General features: G+C 34.5%; 1 protein-coding gene across 3 annotated transcripts in view; it reads left to right on the forward strand.

Annotated features, from left to right (window-relative positions):
- The window catches only part of LOC106673358 (synaptotagmin-15-like), a 118,545-nt gene that overhangs the window by 95,672 nt on the left and 2,230 nt on the right, over positions 1-20,643 (forward strand). For all 3 annotated transcript variants that reach the window (XM_014405448.2, XM_014405449.2, XM_014405450.2), the window contains one exon: positions 15,016-15,223. In XM_014405448.2, coding sequence (XP_014260934.1) covers positions 15,016-15,223 — 208 coding nt within the window. The remainder of the gene's footprint in view (positions 1-15,015; positions 15,224-20,643) is intronic.

Here is a 20,643-nt window from a genome sequence, read left to right on the forward strand (position 1 = left end):
TAGTGAGTGATAGTGTGAATGGCTTTGGATTTAGGAACGGGGACTAGTCGGATAAGACCTGACCCCGGTGTGTCAACTTCCGGGGTGGGTGATTCTCCCTGCTTGCCGGTAATTGATTGTAAAGTACAAAAGCCGGACTGCGAGAAGCTCAGCTCACGTAAGTGCATATGTACATGCAGGTGCAAATTTGAGCTTTTATAAATCAGCAGCAATCAGCATCTGTTATTTCACCTGCCAACATTCCTACTTAAAATTGATATTAGGGATTTGACAATTCCTAAAGGGGATCGTCAACTTATCACATAATAAAAAAAATAAAAAATAGGCAGACTAGGTTGATCTGAAACGACCAACATGTACAAGAGAAAACTTAATTAACTTCATTTGTGAGTGGTTAAAGTGGATTTATATTTGAACAATTTTCTATCTATTTGAAATTGTCATTATCGTCTGCCTATCCTTACAGTTAACAATCAGGCTAAGTTCCACTTTTTTCATTCGAGTGATTTTACGGGCGACGATTTTAAATTTCTATGGCTCATATATTTGCTGAATTTCATTACACTGGAAAAAAAAAATTACAAGTCCTGTAAAACCCGTCAATTTTTTATTCTCCCGTGATCATCGGAGCGTACATCAAAATCTTTGTTGATATCTCAATAATATCAATTTTAACTCGTCGTTATGGCCAAAATCCAGCTCACACTTGACTAAATGCGAACATTACCATTCCTCGGGTGACTAACGGCCTAAATCCGGGGTTGAAAAGAATTCTAAATTTGTCAAGCGGAAGAGTAATTTTCTAGCGTAACAGAAGCGCCTGGGGAGAGGAGATTTGCCAAATCGGTCGCCGTATTATTAGGAGGAGTGGTTTCTGATCCCACGGTGTTTTTTCCCCTTTTGGCGACTTGTTTCTTTGCACACGTGCATAAATTTAAGTATTACGTGTTGCATTTATTTGACAGCAACGCTATTTCATATTTACATAGTTTTCAAATTTTCTAGTTCATACTTATCTGCATATATCGATTGCATAAGCTTCATGTGATGTGTTTGTGTGTTTTCTATTTGTCATCAAGGAAATTGCTTTGTACAGTTTCCCCCTGGAAGTTGTTCAGTTATATTTCGAACATATATAGTAATTAATTACCAATGATATAGTAATTAATTACCAATGTTAACAGAACAAAAGTGATTTCCGTTTCAGTAAATTTGCCTTGATAGTAATAAAATCAAATATTGTGGTGAAATATCTAATACAAAGTAAAATTAATCCACCACAAATGTATTAGCTAGCAATGTCAACGATTGTATCAAATTATAGCTTTCTACGGCTGACACACTAGTATTGGAATATTTATTTTAACATTTGTTGCTTTCCTTGGTATATGATTATCTGCATACTTAATTTTAAAATAATATTTTACATCATAATAAAAACCACTTTTTCAAGTAAATGTGGGAACCAATTTCTGCAAATATGGTGGGCGATTTTATTTCTCACTAAGTCCAATAATTTTATAAGGCAATAAATAGCGAGTATTATTGCAATAATTGAATATCTTCTTTTTTATTTACTTAAATAGACATTTTCTACTAACAGGAACTTAATAAAAATAACCCCTTGCTAATGTTGTAATATTAATTTAAGTACAATATAAATTTATGGGATGTCCTGCGAATTAAGTCTGTTTTTATCATAAACTTGATATATGAAAAAAATGTCCTTGATACGGAAAAGTTTCCAATTCACTCAAAAAGCGCAAATTTTTAAATAATAATAATAAATTTATGTTTTAGTCGTCAATTGACAAAGTTACTTCTTTCAATGAATTATTATTTTTATGTAAGGTCTTGGTTGAGATAGAAAAAGTCAGTGTCAAGAGTTTCCAATATATCAGGCTTATGAAAAAAAATGACAAAAAAATCTATAGATATCAAGCTAATTTTTCAATACTCGTAGAACGGATAAAGAAATAAATACACGATTTAAGCGTTAATGGGATAATTACTAAATGAAACAATCAATTTTACGAAACTACTATCAATAAAAACTTATTAAGTAATTCGAGACGGGTTTCTATTTCTATGACAATTTGAGGTCTGATATAGAAAAGGTTGCGCATAAGTAACACCAGTGGGCACCTTCTAAGACCACGTCGGTGTCCGTTATCTAAGAAATATGAATACGGAGAAGTGCATAGATCAAACTTCAAAATTATGTAGGTCCTGTGAGCCGAGATAGCTGATCCAATACCTTAGCATACTAGCTTTAAGTTTCAAAATAGTTGTTAATTATTGGAACGAATGTATTTGTTAGTCAGATGAAGAAGTCAGGCCCCTCGATTCCCCAAGAATATTGAGTACTAGGCACGGATATATGCTTTATGACTGTGTTTATTGGCCCGAATGAAAAGGGCGAATAAGAAAATTGCGGTTTTATTTGTATCAATAACTGAGTGAGTAATTATTAGTGTGGAAGAAGAAAACCTCAAGAAATATCGAATACTCTTGGACAGTGTGAATGAAGTTTGTTGGTTGTGAATTAACGTTTGCCCTGAATGGACCATCTTCTTCAATTCAGCTAAGCCATACTCTTGGTCAGATGAATTTAAATTAAATTCACTTGTTTCTAAATCTACATATTTTTATTATATGTGTGAAGTATTTAGTGTATATCATATATATTTTCTTATCCTTGTCAAACGAGGCCTGAAGTTGTGAGAAAATTGCAACGGGTAAAGAAACGAGTTAAATCAGTTACTTTAACACCAAAAAACGAATAGAACTTGAACATAACTAGGCTTCAGCGTCAGAAAAATGAATTAGTAGAAATAAAAGGCGAAAAGAAAAAGAACTGTAAAGAAGAGGAGGGCTGACGATGGCCAATATACTATGCCGGCTCAAAACTATCCAAAATATGATTATATATGATAAAAGTCACTTTTTTTCGTTGGTAATCACATAGGAGAAGCTACCATCACCATATTTCCTAAATCCCGACTCCAGATTTACATGATATACATAGAAAAAAATTATGGAAATTAAAATAAATACTATTTAAAAATTAATTATTCTTTTTATGCAAGATCTTGGTTAAGATAAAAAAGTCAATGTCACGAGCGGGATTCGAACCTTCGGCTAAATGCGCCTCTGCTCTTGAGCTATCGTGACTTCGATCATCTCGGACACTCTCCATCTCAACATACAGCCGTTCGAATTTTCCCTCATTTTGCCATTTTCAAATGTCGTGTAATCAGGATTCGATTCTCAGAGACTTATGAAGTGGCCTCGGAGAGCTGTTAGTGAAGTGATACATCTTTTATTTATTAAATGTCAATCCATTTATGTTTTAGTGGTCAATTGATTTGATTGTCAAGTTACTTCTTTCAATTAATTATTCTTTTTATTGGGAGTTGGTGTTTGAGGGATGGAAGTCACGGTAGATCAAGTGGTCAAAGCAGCCGAAGGTCCTTGTTGACAGGTAGAAGTTTCCAATGCAGGCAGAGAAACTATCTACCTAACTAAAATATCTATTTTATCAATTACTATCATATTTTTCGTTCAACCATATAAATCATAACTTTCAGGAAATATGGTAGGTAAAAAATGTAAATAGTAAAATTAAACAATTCACTTAATAATTATAACATTAAGGCTTAAATCGTGTTCATATCTGTTCTAAACTAACCTTCAATATTGCATTCACTAGTTTCGTGGTCCGCTTGACCAATTAATATCTTACAATTAATTAAGGTTTTCAGTTGAGATAAAAAAGTCAATGGCACGAGCGGGATTCGAACCCACGATCTGTGGCACGATCACATTTGAAAAATGGCAAAAAGGAGGGAAAATTCGAAAGGCGTGGTTGAGATGGGAAGTTAGCGAATGAGTGGATCGAGGTCACGATAGCTCAAATGGTAGAGCAGCGGCGTATCAAGCCGAAGATCGTGGGTTCAAATCCCGCTCGTGCCATTGACTTGTTTATCTCAACTGAAAACCTTAATTAATTGCTTCAGTATTGCATTCACGTCTTTTTCTGTCATCATTTACTTAAATAGCATATGCAGTTTTATCAATTCTGTATATAAACTGGATTCAATCTGAATTTCTACTTATGTCTTTGTATAAAATTTAAATACTAATTAAACTATTAGTTCATACATGACAGAATAGATCAATAATGAAAGAAATAATAGTTCAAATTAATTGATTTTAAGTCAGCTGGGTTCATTTTCCCATTGATTAATTAAAAACAAATGTCGAGTAAATATACTGAAATTTCCAATTTAATCAGAAAAGCAAAGCGATTTTTCAAAATAAATTTTTTAATTGTGAGAATACTTTGTTTGCTCTGCGGGATGAACCTATAATTTGGTCGTACCCGATCATCCTGATCTGCCTAACTTTGGTGAATCTCAGACGCGTTTCGGCTCCCCACTGTCATCAGTAGGTTTGAGGAAGAAAGCACAAAAACGAATTAAAAACAAAATCATAGTACACAAAAACTTTTTTTTTTCTAATAATGAGAAATTTCAGATGTAGAGCTGACAGAGAGGTATTGATGATGTTTTTTGAAACGCTGCTGTCCCAAAAATTATTCTACGGTTGTAGGGCCTACTCGGCAAGAAAAACGCGCCTGAAACAATTATCAACTATCTAGATGCAAGGATTGAAATTAGTGACAGGCGCGTTTAGGACAAGCCCGATCGATAGCATCTGCGTAGAGGCAAGGGTTCTCCCAATGGGCAAGGCCGGACCATTTCTTACGTAAGACCCTATAAGGTCTAACGACGAAAGATACGCTTCCGGAGGCCGCTGGACAAAAGAAGTGCCAGGGACATATAGCGGCGCGGGGAGTAGAGCTGAACCAGGTGGAGCCAGGAAAGCTACCTGAACCGCCCCCCTGATTTCTCTCAGTTTTCATACGCAAAAGCAAAATTAAAGAAAAGTGAGACACTCCACTATGCATAAAGTAATGTTTGAAGCCTGACCCGTCTTTACAGACAGATTCAAAATCAATTTGTGCGGTGGGTGCCAGTGTGCGGAACTGTATATCCCTCGCGTTGGTCAAAGATCAAACAACCATAGGTTTTTTTTTTATATGGACCGAATCGCTCAGTGCCGTCGTGAAGCTCAGAAGGGCCTGGACCCTCTAATATATAAGATAAAGTAACGGTTAAAAGGGATCGACAAATATCAAAGATGGTCGTGTTGGGTGCGGATAATCAGAAACGATGAAACAGACAGGAGGACTAAGAAGCCGCAGGAAGACCCTACGACGCATTCCAACATATTCGCCCAACGTATTTTAAAACTATTACTTTACATGTAGTTAAACATGGCAGCAGTTAAACTGATACAGTTTAAGAAAAACTTCGATTCCTGGTCCACGGAGAACAGGTCGAAATTGGAAAAGGTCATAAAGTCTACGCATAGGTCACATAAGAATAACTCATGAGCACCTCTTGGCCTGAAAGCGACACAGACCGACTAGATCAATTAAAACGTAATCTATAAATGCTCCCACCTATACTTTGTAAAGAGGCCTTAACATAAAACTGAAGATGACAACTTAACACTGAAGATGGCGAGATGTCGAAACGCCTTATATCAATATAACAAGGACAGGACGATCGACAACGAATAAATTATATTTAATTAACAAGCCCAAATTGTTTTGTTGAAAATTTACATTTTAAATATCATTGCGAATTTAGTGAATATGATGGGTTATGTCAAATTTCACCAGTTTGCAACAAAACAATTAAAAAATATTCGTTAGATAATTACAATATATTAAAATATACCGTGCATTATGTAATATAAATCATTAAGATGTCTGCTTTCTCTAAGGGTTGAAGACCTATGAAGTTTATTTTTATGATACGGTCACTGAAGTTTTTAGGTCTAATTTATAAGTATCAATAATGCCAAGTAAATTGCCTCATTTTTTCCTTTTGCTGTTTATCCTTCCGCCCAGCAACCTTTATTCATACTGTAATACCGTGTATAATTAGATTGCATTGTATTCCGACTAAATTTAAAATAAACAAAAGTATTATATATTGGATATTTTGTCCTGAGCACAAGGTTTTGTTTTATCAGAGGAAAAGGGAAAATAGTAAGCTTACTTAGTTGAAGAATATGAACTCAACCCTTTTCAGTTTTTCCCCGGTGGAAAAAAACAATCTTCTTTTCTTTTCATTCATCCTTCTTTGTCACAATCAAATAATCTCCTCGGCATCGGCAGCATTCTTTTCGACTGATTTGAATTCCTTTAGCTGTCGTCGCTTATAACGTAGATCGGGAGGTGACAGATTATTAAACAGCAAAGCCCCACAATGGAATGGCGAAAAATAACATAGGAAAACTGGTTTTATGAGTTAAAATTATTTCTTTTTGCTGTTAAATTAAATTAAAATAACGGAAAATGGGTTTTTTAATGTGCTGCAAATCTTTTTTACATGGCTTTTTGAAATTTTTCTTTGTGTTTGACTTTTCACTGGTGTTTTGTCCGAATTTTCTATTATAAAAACCTTGCTTTCACCAGTCTATTTTATCTGTATAATGAAAAAATCTAAACTGTAAGGAAAAAGCGACTACACATGATTTTTCCTGTAGATAATTAGAATCGTTATAACTGTTTATGTAAACTGGTTTCTGGCTTAATACTAATGAAATAACAATGATAAATGTGGGGTGTTTAGAGACCATTACTTGATGATTATTGGGAGATCGTGAGTTGCGATCTGGTGTGACGTAGTTTTAGAAAAACATTTTCTTATCGTGCCAACGTTTCGATCTTTATTGAGATCATCTTCAGAGCTCAAAGTTGCACTCTCAACACAACAGACATATTACACATCTACACGGGAAACAAACGCTTTGAGCCCTGAAGATGATCTCATTAAAGATCGAAACGTTGGCACGACAAAGAAAATATTTTTCTAAAACCTACGTCACACCAGACCGCATCACACGACCTCCAAATAATAATGATAAGTGATAACTATGTTCGTAAACCTCAAAATAAGTAAGATAAAATATTTCGATGTATTTATATATTTTTTCTTATAGAATCGACATTTCTGAAAAGATCGACGAAAGAATTAATGTCGTGAATCTTAAAATCAACAAGATATACGCAATAGACTAAACAATTCGCAAATATTGATACTTCTTTCTTTCAGTATCAACTTTTCTGAGTTGGTTGAGAAAAAATTTACGCTCTAACACCTCAAAATCAGCAAGAGAAACGCAACAGACCAGACTTTTTAAAGTTTTTATACGTGTTTTTTTAGCGAATCCACCCTTCTAAGTCGATCGGCACAAGAATTAGGTACGTAAAGCTCAAAATTCAGAAAATAATAAAATATTTTGACTGTTTATACTTGTTTTATATAGAATCAACCGTTCTGAGTCGATCAACGCAAAAATTAAGCTTGCAAACCTCAAATTAAGCTAGATAAACGAAAAAATCGACGTGTTACACTCATTTTCTATAGAATCAACCCTCGAGTCGATTGACGCTGCAATTTTAGGTATAAATAAGCACGGTAAAATCACTGACAAGATAAATTATACACCTCTCTTTTCAAGATAAGAAATTGACTGATCTCTAATGTGCTCCAGCTTTGGTAGTAAAGAGGTCTTATTTATGTCTAATCTTTTAAATCTTTTGAAATATTGTGCGATATTCATTTTGAGATGGTTTCAGAAATCAATAAAAATATTGAGCTTGTCCATTTTCTGCCTCTCGATATATTTAAAACACATTGGTTTTAATTTTTTAAATTAGACAAGATTTCGAAAAATTCTGTGGTCTTATTCGAATAATTAATGAAATTAAAGGGTTTAATTAACTACCATCCAACTATTTAAACTGTTAACCTTAACAACAGTTTAAATTTTGCATCAAAGATGTTTTAAAGCTTCTTAATCATTCTTACCTCTTATTCTACTAAAGTGTTTGGACAAATCCCACTTTTGTACCCTAAATAAAGGTTTATAATAGATTGTTTTATTAATGGAGTAAAGAAAATACCTATACAAATATTTATAATTGATTATTCTTCTATGTATCTATAAATAGACAATATCTAGTTGCCAATTTTACTATTATCGAGCGATTATTCTGATCGTTCTTCGTCTATTTAAAAACTTGGCAAATCATATTTGGAACATCCGCCCTGTAAATTTCACTGCGCATATTAGTCTTCTTTAATCCGATGCAATGACGGAAAAAGGAAAACATAAAAACAAATAAACATGTTTCCTTTTTTCCCAATTAATTAAAAATACATAATTAAGCAAGTAACAGTACGTAAATCCTTTTTTGAATTGTATTTACGCACATAAAACTCCAGAAGATAAAATATACTGTCAGCTGCTAAAAAGTGATTCCAGGTAGACTTAAGATTATGCGATTATATTTTAAATATGAAGGGAGGACTAATGCCAAAAAATTAATTACATTTCTAAATTTTCTGTCAAATATTGTACATACATTTCTAAAGATTTACGTGATTTCACTGTATATAAATAGACAATTCATGGTCTGTTAAATCTTTTCACGTTGCGCTGAACGACTCAATTTAATCTTGCACCATTATAGCAGTAGGAGCTCCACAGTGCACAATACTGGGTCTGACTCTGTTTTCTATTTTTCTAAACGTATTGCCGAAACCCAAGTTCTGTCAACTGCGTCAATGCGATAGCAAACAAGTTAAATAAGGAACTTGACCGAATATAGCGCTTTTGTTTTCGATGGAAATTGAAGATCAATGTCCTGTATGATGTGAACATGTAAAAACCTAGTGGGAAAAGGCTAAGTCCTCTGCCATGAGAATAAAGAACAAACTCATGATTTACTACATGACCGCCAAACCCATGTTGTCAATATTTCTGTCCTTCTTGGAGTCACACATGCCAATCACCTATAGACAAAAAGTTATACCGAACAAATGTCTGCGACTTGGCACTCCAGTAGATACGTAAAAATAACTGCCCTGCATGAAATCACGTAGGCCACATAGATTGTAGAAGAGGTACAAGGCTACATAATTCTCCAAAATAGGCTACACAATTTTTCCGAGGCATAAAATTATCTAAAAAAAATTATGTCGGTCCTGGAGCATAGTGCGAAACAAACGATTTTGATCCAGCCGACCAAAATAGCATACAAACCTTGATATTTTAACTTATCAATTTATTATCCGTTTAATCTTTGTTAACAATTAATATTACTATTTAATAAATTCATTAGAGTTCGTAGACCAATTGTCCGAATAATATAATTCAATTAATTAATCTTTATGGAAAGTATTGGTTGAGGTAAAAAAGTCTGTGTCACGAGCGGTATTCGAACCCACGACCCTTTGAAAAGTGGCAAAGTGGGTTCGAATCCCGCTCGTGACGCTAACTTTTTCATCTCAACCAATACCTTCCTTAAAGATTAATTAATTGCATAACAATTTAATGTTGTGTTATATTTATTTTGCTAAATTTTTCTTATCCATTGTTAATTTTATTTCAATTATAAATTATTCTTCTATTTCATCAGTATAAACGGGAAAAAAATCAATAGAATGATTTCTAATGTATGTATTATGGTTAAGAGCTGACAATCGGGAGATGATCATTTTTCTCATTGCATACGCATGAACAATAAATAAATATCAATTCTCGTTTTATCACGGAAAATATAGTACCTGGTTATAAATACAAAATATTTTTTGTTAATTCCTGGTTGGTACTGGATAAATATATAAAATTTGTATCTAAATAAATATGTACGGCTTATTGTGGTAATAGCCAGTGCCACCAATTTGAGAGTGGTATTTTCGATTCGGTTTATGTGGTTAGTTGAGGTTGAATTTGAATTATTCCAATCTTCACATACAAGTTGGTTCACTGCATTCCGTCACGTTTTATCATTAAAGATAAAGTTTGTAAGGATTGAACAGTTTTTCTATAAATATAACTTTTTAACCTTTTAATACATACCAAGTGAAAAGGACGTGTGAAGTCGTAAACTTATATGGGTCAAATTGCTTTTCTTAGGTGCTTCCCTGAAATTGATCCGGCGACAGTCGACTCCTTTTAAAAACGGGTGTCCCTGAGAAAAAGGATGGTTATGGAGTTTTTCTTCGCCTACGACGGACCAGTCCGTAATATAGCTTAAATTTTTTTTGCACTATTTTTCCCAGTTATATGAAATTGATTTTTTTTTAAATATATAGGAGTTGATATTTGAAGTAATTTTTTTGCTTAAAAGATGTATGGTTTTTTTAAGTTAGAAAATAGAAAAGTAGAATATAGTGAAGAATACCGACATTCCAATATCTCAGGGTAATCTCCAATAGAATGTCAGTAAAAAAATTTAATTGGAACAATCAAAGATCTTTATATGATTAATATACACGCAAAGAGAAAAGAACGCACACTCGTATTTTGTTGTTTGTTTCTGTATATTACTATTTTAGAGCTCGCCCATACATTTTGAGTTGACTATCTATCAAGGAAGCCGTTAAATGACGTTGCGTTGTGCGGTAAGAGCAATAAAACGATCGTTTTTAGCCGTCGTACATCGCGGACGACCACTACCTTCTTTCTCTTCGAGCGAGATTTCCAGAGGCACTAAACCACCGTAGACCATCGTAGATGGTAGCGTGCGGCACACCCAGCACATGGGCTTTGTCCGTCGTTGGCAGAAGTATCTGCCCGACCAAGATCTTCTCGACTTAAAACCATGCTTTTAAGAAATGTTTTTAAAACTTGGCCCTGGAAATGATGAAATTGAAAGGATTTTCTTTATTTTTAATCTAAAGAGTGTAAAACGATTAATAAAACTCTGTAAAGGTAAACAACAAATTATTAATGTTGTGTTTATGTTTGCGGTCAGTTGTTAATCTTTATGCCCAGTTATTATGCAAAATGAACAAATCAATCCTCCTCAAATGGTACTCCTCACAATGGGGTTCCCTACAGTGACCTATGCTGTCACTTTAGGCAATTCGTCTGGGATGCATGGAAGCACAATGGAGTGCCTGCACAGGAAACAAGCTCCTCGCACTAAAGAAAGATGTAAAGAAATCTTCTTCCAGACCTTCCTGAAAAGAAGAAACTAACCCGGCTTCCAATTGGCCACTCCTGACTCACGCATAGTTTCCTCCTTGAAAGAACCCCTAAACCTGTACATCTTCTGTCACTATATCCCACATCGTAATAGATTTTCCTTTATACACCTGTCCAAGAACCTTCCACGAAATCCCAAAGACCTCCAATCCATACTAAACAACAACATTGCATCAATAAACCAATTTTTTAACTTCTTAATAGATATCCAACAAATAGATAAAATTTAATATCCCATCATCTCAACTCTTGTTTCTTCTGCTGGTGCCCCATAACGGCGGTGTGACGCGGCTTATTTGTGGCGAAGTCCACACGGGACCTCGGGTGCTGGTCGGTTTTGGGCTGGATTGATGGGTCCCCGGACTCTAGATCAAAGAATGTCGATGGTGACTAGACACCGACCCTTCTCGATAGCGCATAATATTAATATTAAAAGCATCAATTGCGAGGGATCCGTGGGGTTCCATTCTTTCCAAGCCTGGCGTCGCCACTGCGCCGTTGACATGTATAGACTCAAGGCTTAATGACTAATAAGATTCGTAGCCTTTATTTTTAACAAATCAATACAAGTGTCTGGTTTTTGTCTTTGATTGTATTTAAAAAAAATTATTTTATCATCAGAAATGAAAAATATATTCTTTTTACTTTTTATTTTGACTATATGCCTTAAAAATTTATAGATTCTTTGAGGTTGGAAACATGCAGACGTTATACCAGTACGTAAGCCAAAAACACTGCACCAGACCCCTTGATCTATGGGCCCTTGTAGCCTTTGTAGATGTAAATAACAAACAAAAGTTAAGGAAACAAAGCAAAGTAAAATTAATACGTTATTAATAAAGTTATCGAGTATTGACGGTTCATAACGATAAACTTTACTTTGTGAGAAGTTTCTCAGTTGGTGTGCGAGTTTATGAAGAGAGGTTTAGTTATGAATATTCAAAACTGGGCACGTCTATTCTCGCTTTTCCTCTTTGGTCGTGTTCCTCTTCACACTACGCCGTATTCGATGAACAGAAGTTTCCCTTTTTACTGGATTATTTTTGTCTTTAAATATTAGAGATAATTGTAATAACTAGAATAAGTGAAAATTATGTAGAATGTTTTAACAGAATTACAGGTGATAGCGTCGTAATAATGTGTGGCCAAGTCGTTTAGACAAAATATTACGTGCGGATTTCTTAGGCTTCACGCATCTGCCAAGGATTTCATTAAGAGTCCTAATTCATTGGGTTATGGACCGTTCTATTCATAACCATTGGTTGGTTTCTTTCCAACCGACAATGAATGAAGTAGAATAGATATAACCAAAATATACTTGGGTGAGGATGGAGATTCCGGTGGGAACCTTGCCTAATTGAGCGTGTGGGACTACAATGCGTCACGGGCAAAGGTGGTGGTTTTTTTTCTGCCTTCCTTTAAATAAATCAACCTCAAATTGGCTCAAATGCACTATTGAAATAGCTTACTTAGTATTTTAAAAAAACATTTGTATTCTAAACACAATTTAATTAATACATATATTATTTATATCAGTTGTAGACATCACTGTGTGCACTGTTAAAGGCTCAAACATTTATTTAAATTGTTTAAATTTATTGGCTTTAAATTTAATGTTAGGCAAATAGATTTACGATCTTTAATGACACGTAGTTTTATTTTGTTCACCTAATTTTTGCTTTACCTGTCTTCTTTCTGATTTTATCATAATTATACATTCTCACGTTTGTTGACATTGCTCTTCATCTATCTGGGCTTGCATCTTGCCCTATCTCACTACCTTTTGTATTTGTCTTGTTTACATTAGGTATTTTCTTACTTATTTTTATTCGTGTGTATTGCGTTTTTTTTGTACGTGCTGTTGTTTTTCAATCGATGTACTCATGTTTATTCTTTCTTTTTCAGTTGGGTTCTAAACCAATTCACATTTCATTTTTCCCCAATCCTTATACCTCTTCTTTTATTCTAGTTGTTTTCAATTTTTTCATTGGTTTTGTTGGTTGATTATTTATGAAGATCGTATATCATTTTTGCCCTTATTGTTCTTCTTATTTTAATCGTTTTTGATTTTATACTTTAACTTGTAGAAATGTCGGTTAAGTTTGTTGTCATATTTTTCGCTCGTACTCCGTTTTCCGTTGATATTCTCTGTTTTATTCTTGATATTTTATTCGTACTAATTAATTTTTTTGTTAACTTGGTTTTCGAGCTTTTACTATCCTCGTTGATTTGCTCTTTTATTTGCGTTGTGATGTTCTTATTTTCGTTGTTTTCTATTTTGAATCTAGCCTTGTAGATTTGTATAGTTTTCATATGTGTGCTCGTTTTTTTCAATTTTGTACTTGTCCTTGGTAATTTCTTAGACTAATTTTTATATATATGTGTGTGTTTGTCAATAATTGTTTTCTGTTTAATGGGTCTCATTCTAGGTATGTTATCGACCTATTCTGTTTCTATCGGATCTTTTTATTGTCCCGTTGTTTAGTTTTCTTTCTCTAAGTTGGTGTTAATTTTTTTGTTTGTTTTCTATTTATGATCAGTTTTATTCTTATTCTTATTGTACCATCTTTTTATTTGATCTTGTACTTTGTCTTGATGATGATTTATCATATTATTGCAGCTATCTTGTCTTCTCATTTCGCATTTTTATTTTTTCCCCTTTATATGTGTGTTGTGTTATCACTTTAATCTAGTCCTATCTGGTCTTGGTTTTGCCCAGTTGTTTTGTTATATTTGTCCTAGTTGGTGTTTTGTCCATTCTCTTTTTCATTGATGATCTAAGTTCTATTTTTTCATCTTGTTATTGGCCTTTGATCTTGTTCTTTGTCTTGATTATTATGGGTTAAACATATTTATGCTATTTTGTTCCTATTGCATTCTTATGGTTTTTATGATTGTTATACAATACTTGTTTACAATTTTTACTTAGCGTTTGAGGTTTGTATATGTGTTTTGTATCATCAAATTATTATTGTTCTATCTGATACTGATTTTGCCAGGTTGTTTTATTCTGTTTTTGTTTTAATTCTATTTTCTATTGATCTCAGTTTTCTTATTTTTAAGTTTTCCATATAATTTCTTTTAAGTCCGTTTTGTTTTTATATTTACACATACTTGAGATCTAGCTAGTAATTTTATTTGTTCTTCTTTTAATTCATGTTGTCGTTTTCGATCTCTTTTTTCGCTTTTATTCTATTTTAACCTTGTCATTTTCCAGTTTTTATGTATGTTCTCATTTTTATTACTCTTGTCCTATACTTCTGATTTTGTTCTTCTTTCTTACTCTATTTTGGTGGTTTCTTTCTTGATTATTTCGTTATTCTTGCATTCTGTCATTTTTCTTCTTTCTCTCATTCTGTTGTACTCTTTGCACTTCTCTCCTTGATATGTTATTATTTTTTAATGTATTGACTACGTTTACATTGCTTTTATTCTAATTCGTTAACGTTTTAAGGATTTCCTCGCTCTTTTGTTTTTTAATTGTTCTTTTATGTGGTATCTGTCTAATTTATTTAAATAAAACATAAATATAAATATTTTGGATTATAAATTGTGTGTTGATTTGTAGTATATAAAACAAAATATAGTAGCTATGTTTGATAATGATGTGATCACGTCTTCTCATTATTCAGAGGTGCATTTGGTATTTCATCATTTGCATGCAAGGAGATTCCACATCCTTCTCCATTTGCGAACTCAATTTATTCTATCGCTTAATAAACTTTTTGTTGTCAGTTTTATTGAGATTTAACTAAGTCTAAAAGGTGAATATTTAATTGTGGTCTGGTTTTTGGTGTTGTAATCAGTTAATTCTAGCAGACCTAAAGAACCCCCACTGCTTATTGATGTATTCAATGATGCATTCTGTCATTTCAGCTTCACGATACCGGCAAAGACGAAACGTACGTAAGACTGACCCTGAACCAACACTGGCACACGGTGAAGGTGAAGAGGACGTCCAACGTCAAAGGAGCAGGCGAACCCAAATACTCTCAGGGATTCAATTTCAGGGTGCCCCAGGCTAACATCGACGTGACCAGCCTCTGCCTGCAAATTTTCCAACCTCAGCAAGGATATGGGAAAGGTACCAATTTATCTATCCCATGACTATTCTTAACAATGTTCAAAAGGTGTAAAACATTGTAAACAAATATGATACTACAACGGCTCAAAATTGTGTACAAAAATGTGCCCGTGGAGTTGCAAAAAAATTAAATATCTAAACACTTGAACTTAAATGACAAAAAAAATGGTTTGGCGTCAGTCGTTATATTTTTAACAAATATAACAATAAAAATAACAAAAAAGGAAAAAGAAACCAAAGATAGATAAATAAAAAAAATAATAAAACTCCCCAGCGCAGGAGGAGAGAGGAAAGCCAAACTTAATCATCTAACCTTACCCTGAAACCCCTGGAGACGACAGGGAGCGCTGGTTTTGTGTTCATTTAAAACAATTAAAATAAAACTCTTCGTAATTATACAATAAAACTTAAAACTTAAGAGTAAAATAAGAATTATCATATTCTCTTAACAGCTAATATAATAATAATAATAATACAGTGTTTATTTTTAAAGCATTACACATATTTATAATAACATGATAAACGTAAGATTGGATATTTAGTCCATCAGCGGACAGTAGGCCTTGATCACAATTAAAATATAAATTTCCCTTTATTGTTCAGAAATTAAGTAATAAATATAATAATTTCATTTCTTGACTCAATCTTCCTCTTATATAAGATAAACAATCGGAAATTCAATTATAAAACAATCCAACTGAAATACATTTTTCTTATTCTATAAACTAGTTAATAATGATTATTTGGAGATCGTGAGATGCGTTCTAGTGTGACGTAGGTTTTAGAAAGGCATTTTCTTTATCGTGCCAACGTTTCGATCTTTATTGAGATCATCTTCAGGACTCAAAGTATTTGTTTCCCGTGTAGATGTGTCATTCTTGTGGGTCGTGTTGAGAGTGCCGCTTTGAGCCATGAAGATGATCTCAATAAAGATCGAAACGTTGGCACGATAAAGAAAATGTTTTTCTAAAACCTACGTCACGCCAGACCGCATCTCAAGACCTGCAAATAATCATTAACTAACGGTCACCAAACACCACACACCTAATTACTAATAATCTAATAATTACAAAACATTAATAAATAATTAATTGATAATCTAAGATTAAATACAGTCTATTGATTAAAATGCCTCTGAACGATCTAGTTCTTTGTAGAGCATAAATTTATTGGATCTGAAAGCCAGTTCGGTGCAATGTTCAAAATGCCTGAAGCAAATGGATGATTCAAATGCCGACAATTTAGAGAACTTCATAATTGTTAAAGGAGAGTAAAAAGTTAATATTGAGATATTGGAGTAATGAATTGAGTGCCTTAAACCAGGATAAATTAGCGTTAATTATTTCAACCGCCGTAATTTTGGGAATTCTGTAATCAGGCTGTGTGCTTAGATATAAAAGGTGGAGTTTGAAGGTGTAAACAAATAAAAGGTCGGTTGATGATTCTTCGTTCAATGTGCAGTTAGGTGTGAAATTCTTCAGGTGGAATAATTTACGAAATTTACGAATAAAAGACGTTGAAAAGATTCGACTATATCGAACCGCTGATACTTCCAAACCTGGGAAGCATTGCATACTATCGACGACACACAGAAGAAATTGAGAGATGTTTGAACCAGACCGAATTTATTGCATATTTCCCCGTATAAATTTTCTTTTTGAGGTGAGATGTTAGAGAGTGCTTGGGCGTGAAGAGCACTCCCAGATACTTTTATACTCACTCACAAAGTCAATTCGTCTTCCGTCAAAGATCCAGTACATTATTCGCCACCCTGTCCTCTCTACGAAAAACTAAGATTTTGGATTTATTTAAATGTACTATGATGTATCAACGTCAATGGCTCTCCGCATGGCGGATGTAGAGGTGGCCAGAATGACTGTTTCGTCAGCTTAGAGAAAGCTTTTAATTATTACACTAGAACAGCGAATTTCAAAATTGAAGGCATCAGGAAATAAATAGAGAAAATAGCAAGGGTCTAACTCATGCTAATTAATTTACAATTCAAATCCGACCAGCTGCGAACGCTGCTTCTTGTCTGTTTATAAAACGGAATAATAAACTAAACCAGCCCCTATTAAAATAATACAATAAAACTCTCCGTTTTTATGGTGTATTCGTGTTTGTTTCTGTTTGTTTGGTCATCGCTGAAAAGCTTTAAATCCCGATTCCAGAGGGCGGGTAATAATGTCTCTTGTAAAGGTGAACCATTTGTTTTTCCATGCCCCCACGGCTGCGTAAATATTTACCAGGGAAAAAAGTCATTCCTGGTAGGGACACGAGGAAATTCTATTTTAAGGACTTGGAGTCACACTGTAAATCGGTTTTAAGCATGGACGAATATCTAGTTAACCTTCAGCTCGATGGATCCCTTCGTTAAGCTAACGAACATGCACCACAAAATAACAATGACGCGTTTCGTTTCTCCCACTAATGAAATATCTCTTGTTTTGTAGACTTACGGTAATTTGAATTTTCCAGAATAATTTGCTACAATAATAACAGAATAACGACAATTTTTAACATGATTCAATGCTAGTCTTTTCTGCAGGTTATTTGGCTCTTGTCTGTGTAAAAAGAAGAATTGTCTATAAAGCTTAATATTAAAGGGTTAGACTACACATCGCGTAAACTGTATTGAAATGGTGAACTATTGTGACGCAACGTAGAAGCATACTTGATACTGTCACCATCTTGGGTCTAACCAATTTAATGAGCAAGTTCTTCAAACCTGGTATCATATCACATTCATCTAAGTCTAAAGATAGGAGCGATCGGGGGCCCATGTTCCCATCTTTACTCATGGGTGTTGAGACGCATGAGAATCTTTAACGTCCGGACTTATCCCCGAGAGGACTTCTCAGACGCCCAGTGTTCTCAAAGAGAACACCAGGAAGATTTTACATGCATGGACTTGTCACATCCCTTAGCTAGCGAGGTGGTGCAATACTAACTAAGTTCAGAAGTGTCCTAAAAAGGGCACATCCGTACTTGTGCCTTGAAAATGGTTTTGTGGTTTCTGGCCCAGCCTTTCAGCTGTGCTTTTCATCACCCCTGGAGAGATAGAGAAGGCACTCTATCTCCGGCTCCGGTTGGCCGGTATCCTCCAGCTTAGGTACAATCTGTTTGCAAACCACGACCACCACGAGTCCAACCTCAATTAGTAGAGCCGCCTGGATACTACTAGTATTAGTACTACTCCGTGGTTCAGTATTATTTTTAAGGTGGGACTGATCGCCCATCCGGGAGTTCATACGAACCACCTACTGATGCACCCGTTGCCTGAGGGGTGCGGGTTCAGTAACCTAGGAAGCCTCTGCCAAAGCAGAAGGGTGTAAGGAAGAGAAAGGAAAATTAGGAAAGGAAGGGTATAGGAAGGTAAGGGGGAAATTTGCCTCCATCATTTGTTACCCCGAGGCACCAGGGTTGATGGTCGGACTTTACCTGGACCCGCAAGGAAGGTGTGTGGGTAAGGCGATCGGGGACGCCGACAGTTAAGTCATGGCCCTCATGACCGTCAGGTAAAGTTCTCGGGTTCAAATCGAGCAGCCCTGAACTCGAAATCACATACTTAAAACAGTGTCCGACACAGCGGGAGTTGGTATGACTTCTGCTTTTGCGAAACCCGTAGAAAAAAAAAATCGAATGATCTAGATTTCGATTTAGGGAGGAAGATGGTCTACAAAGAAAACAACCCCCCCCGCAGAATTATAGTTTTTTACACAAGTAAAAATACAGTGTACTAACATTGTAAAGAACATGACACCAACAACTAAATTTTTTCCCGTCATGAACAATAGGTGACAAAATAAAAATACATTTACGAAAATAAACTTACATTTACGAACACGTACGAGCACGTAAGTCGATCTTTATTATGCTCCCTTACTAAACTATTGTGACGTAACGTAGAAGCATACTTGAAACTGTCACGCTATTGGGTCTAACCAATTTATTGAGCAGGTTCTTCAAACCTGGTATCATATCACATTCATCCGTCCCTAAGTCACATAAACTTACTCTAGTTAACCTAAACACACATGAACTTACTACTTCACTCTCCTTTCCCCCTCTCGCCTCACTCTCCCTTTTTTTTCTCTCTCTCTCTCATATATATAAAAAATAATAAATAAGTTAAATAAAGTAGAAGTTTTTTGATACCAACTTAATTTGTTATGTACAGTTGTACTTTGTTTAATAATGACTTTAAGAATAAAAATAATGAAGTCAACAAAAATTTAAACTTTGAAATTCATAGTAGAAGGGCTCAATTACTAGATACGAAAAGATTGATAATGAATAGATAATAATAAAAACTTTAACGATCTTTTATTAAATAACGTCTAGATGGAGATTTATTATGAAACTAAGAAATTAGTAACAAATTGAAAATCCGATAATGAAAAAGATTAGAATTTAAATAATTTATTTACTAAAATATGGGTTTAATTTAAAGCAAACAACGATCCCTGTCTTGTTACTCTTGTTAAAGTTAATCAGCGCTCGTTAAGACGTAAAACGGCTAATTTTATAGAAAAGCTGCTATAAAACCCTGGCCAAAGTGCATATTCAATCACAAGAGAGAAAAACCTCGAGATCCGCGTTTCCTTTTTTATTTAAAACTGCTAATTTCTTTCGGCCTAATCATTCGGCCATCTTAAAACGGCGAAAAAGCCACTCATCCTTACAGCCTAATGCACCAATTAAACTAAAAACTTTTCAAGTCGTTACACTTGGGCCGGGGGGAAGTTGGGAAAAGTAAAACGTAATTCTAGGTTAACTGCCAGGGTGGGGTTAATGAGGATGGAAAAATAAAATGGACTCTTCCTCCAAGTTACTTTTGTCAAACCTTGGTTTATTTTATATAACCTTGCAACAATTAGTCTTACTTCAATTTGGCTTATTCTGTAAAAAATAACCCTGAAGAATACATGTATTTTTTACTTTTCTTTATATTTATTGTGAATCTACTAGGTTGCGGGGTCCGATTGACCAAATAAATGATTTTCAATTAATTAAGGCTTTGGTTGAGATAAAACAGTCAGTGTCACGTGCGGGTTTCGAACCCATGACCTTCGGCTAAATACGCCGCTGCTCTACCACTTGAGCTATCGTGACTTCGATACACTCGGTCCAAGGTTCGAGTACACACACACACACACACACACACACACACACACACACACACACACACACACGGACACTAGCTCAAGCGGTAGAGCAGCGGCTTATTTAGCCGAAGGTCGTGGGTTCGAATCTCGCTCGTGACACTGACTTTTTTATCTCAACCTAAGTCTTAACTAATTGAAAATCATTTATTGTGATTGTGACATATAATACTTAAATTCTATGTATAGTCCATTTACGATTTGGTGGTCAATTGACCAAGTTACTTCTTTCAATTAATTATTCGTTTTATGTAA

The sequence above is a fragment of the Cimex lectularius genome, unplaced genomic scaffold, assembly GCF_000648675.2.
Source record: "Cimex lectularius strain Harlan isolate CLEC.00 unplaced genomic scaffold, Clec_2.1 scaffold106, whole genome shotgun sequence".
Lineage (NCBI taxonomy): Eukaryota > Metazoa > Arthropoda > Insecta > Hemiptera > Cimicidae > Cimex > Cimex lectularius.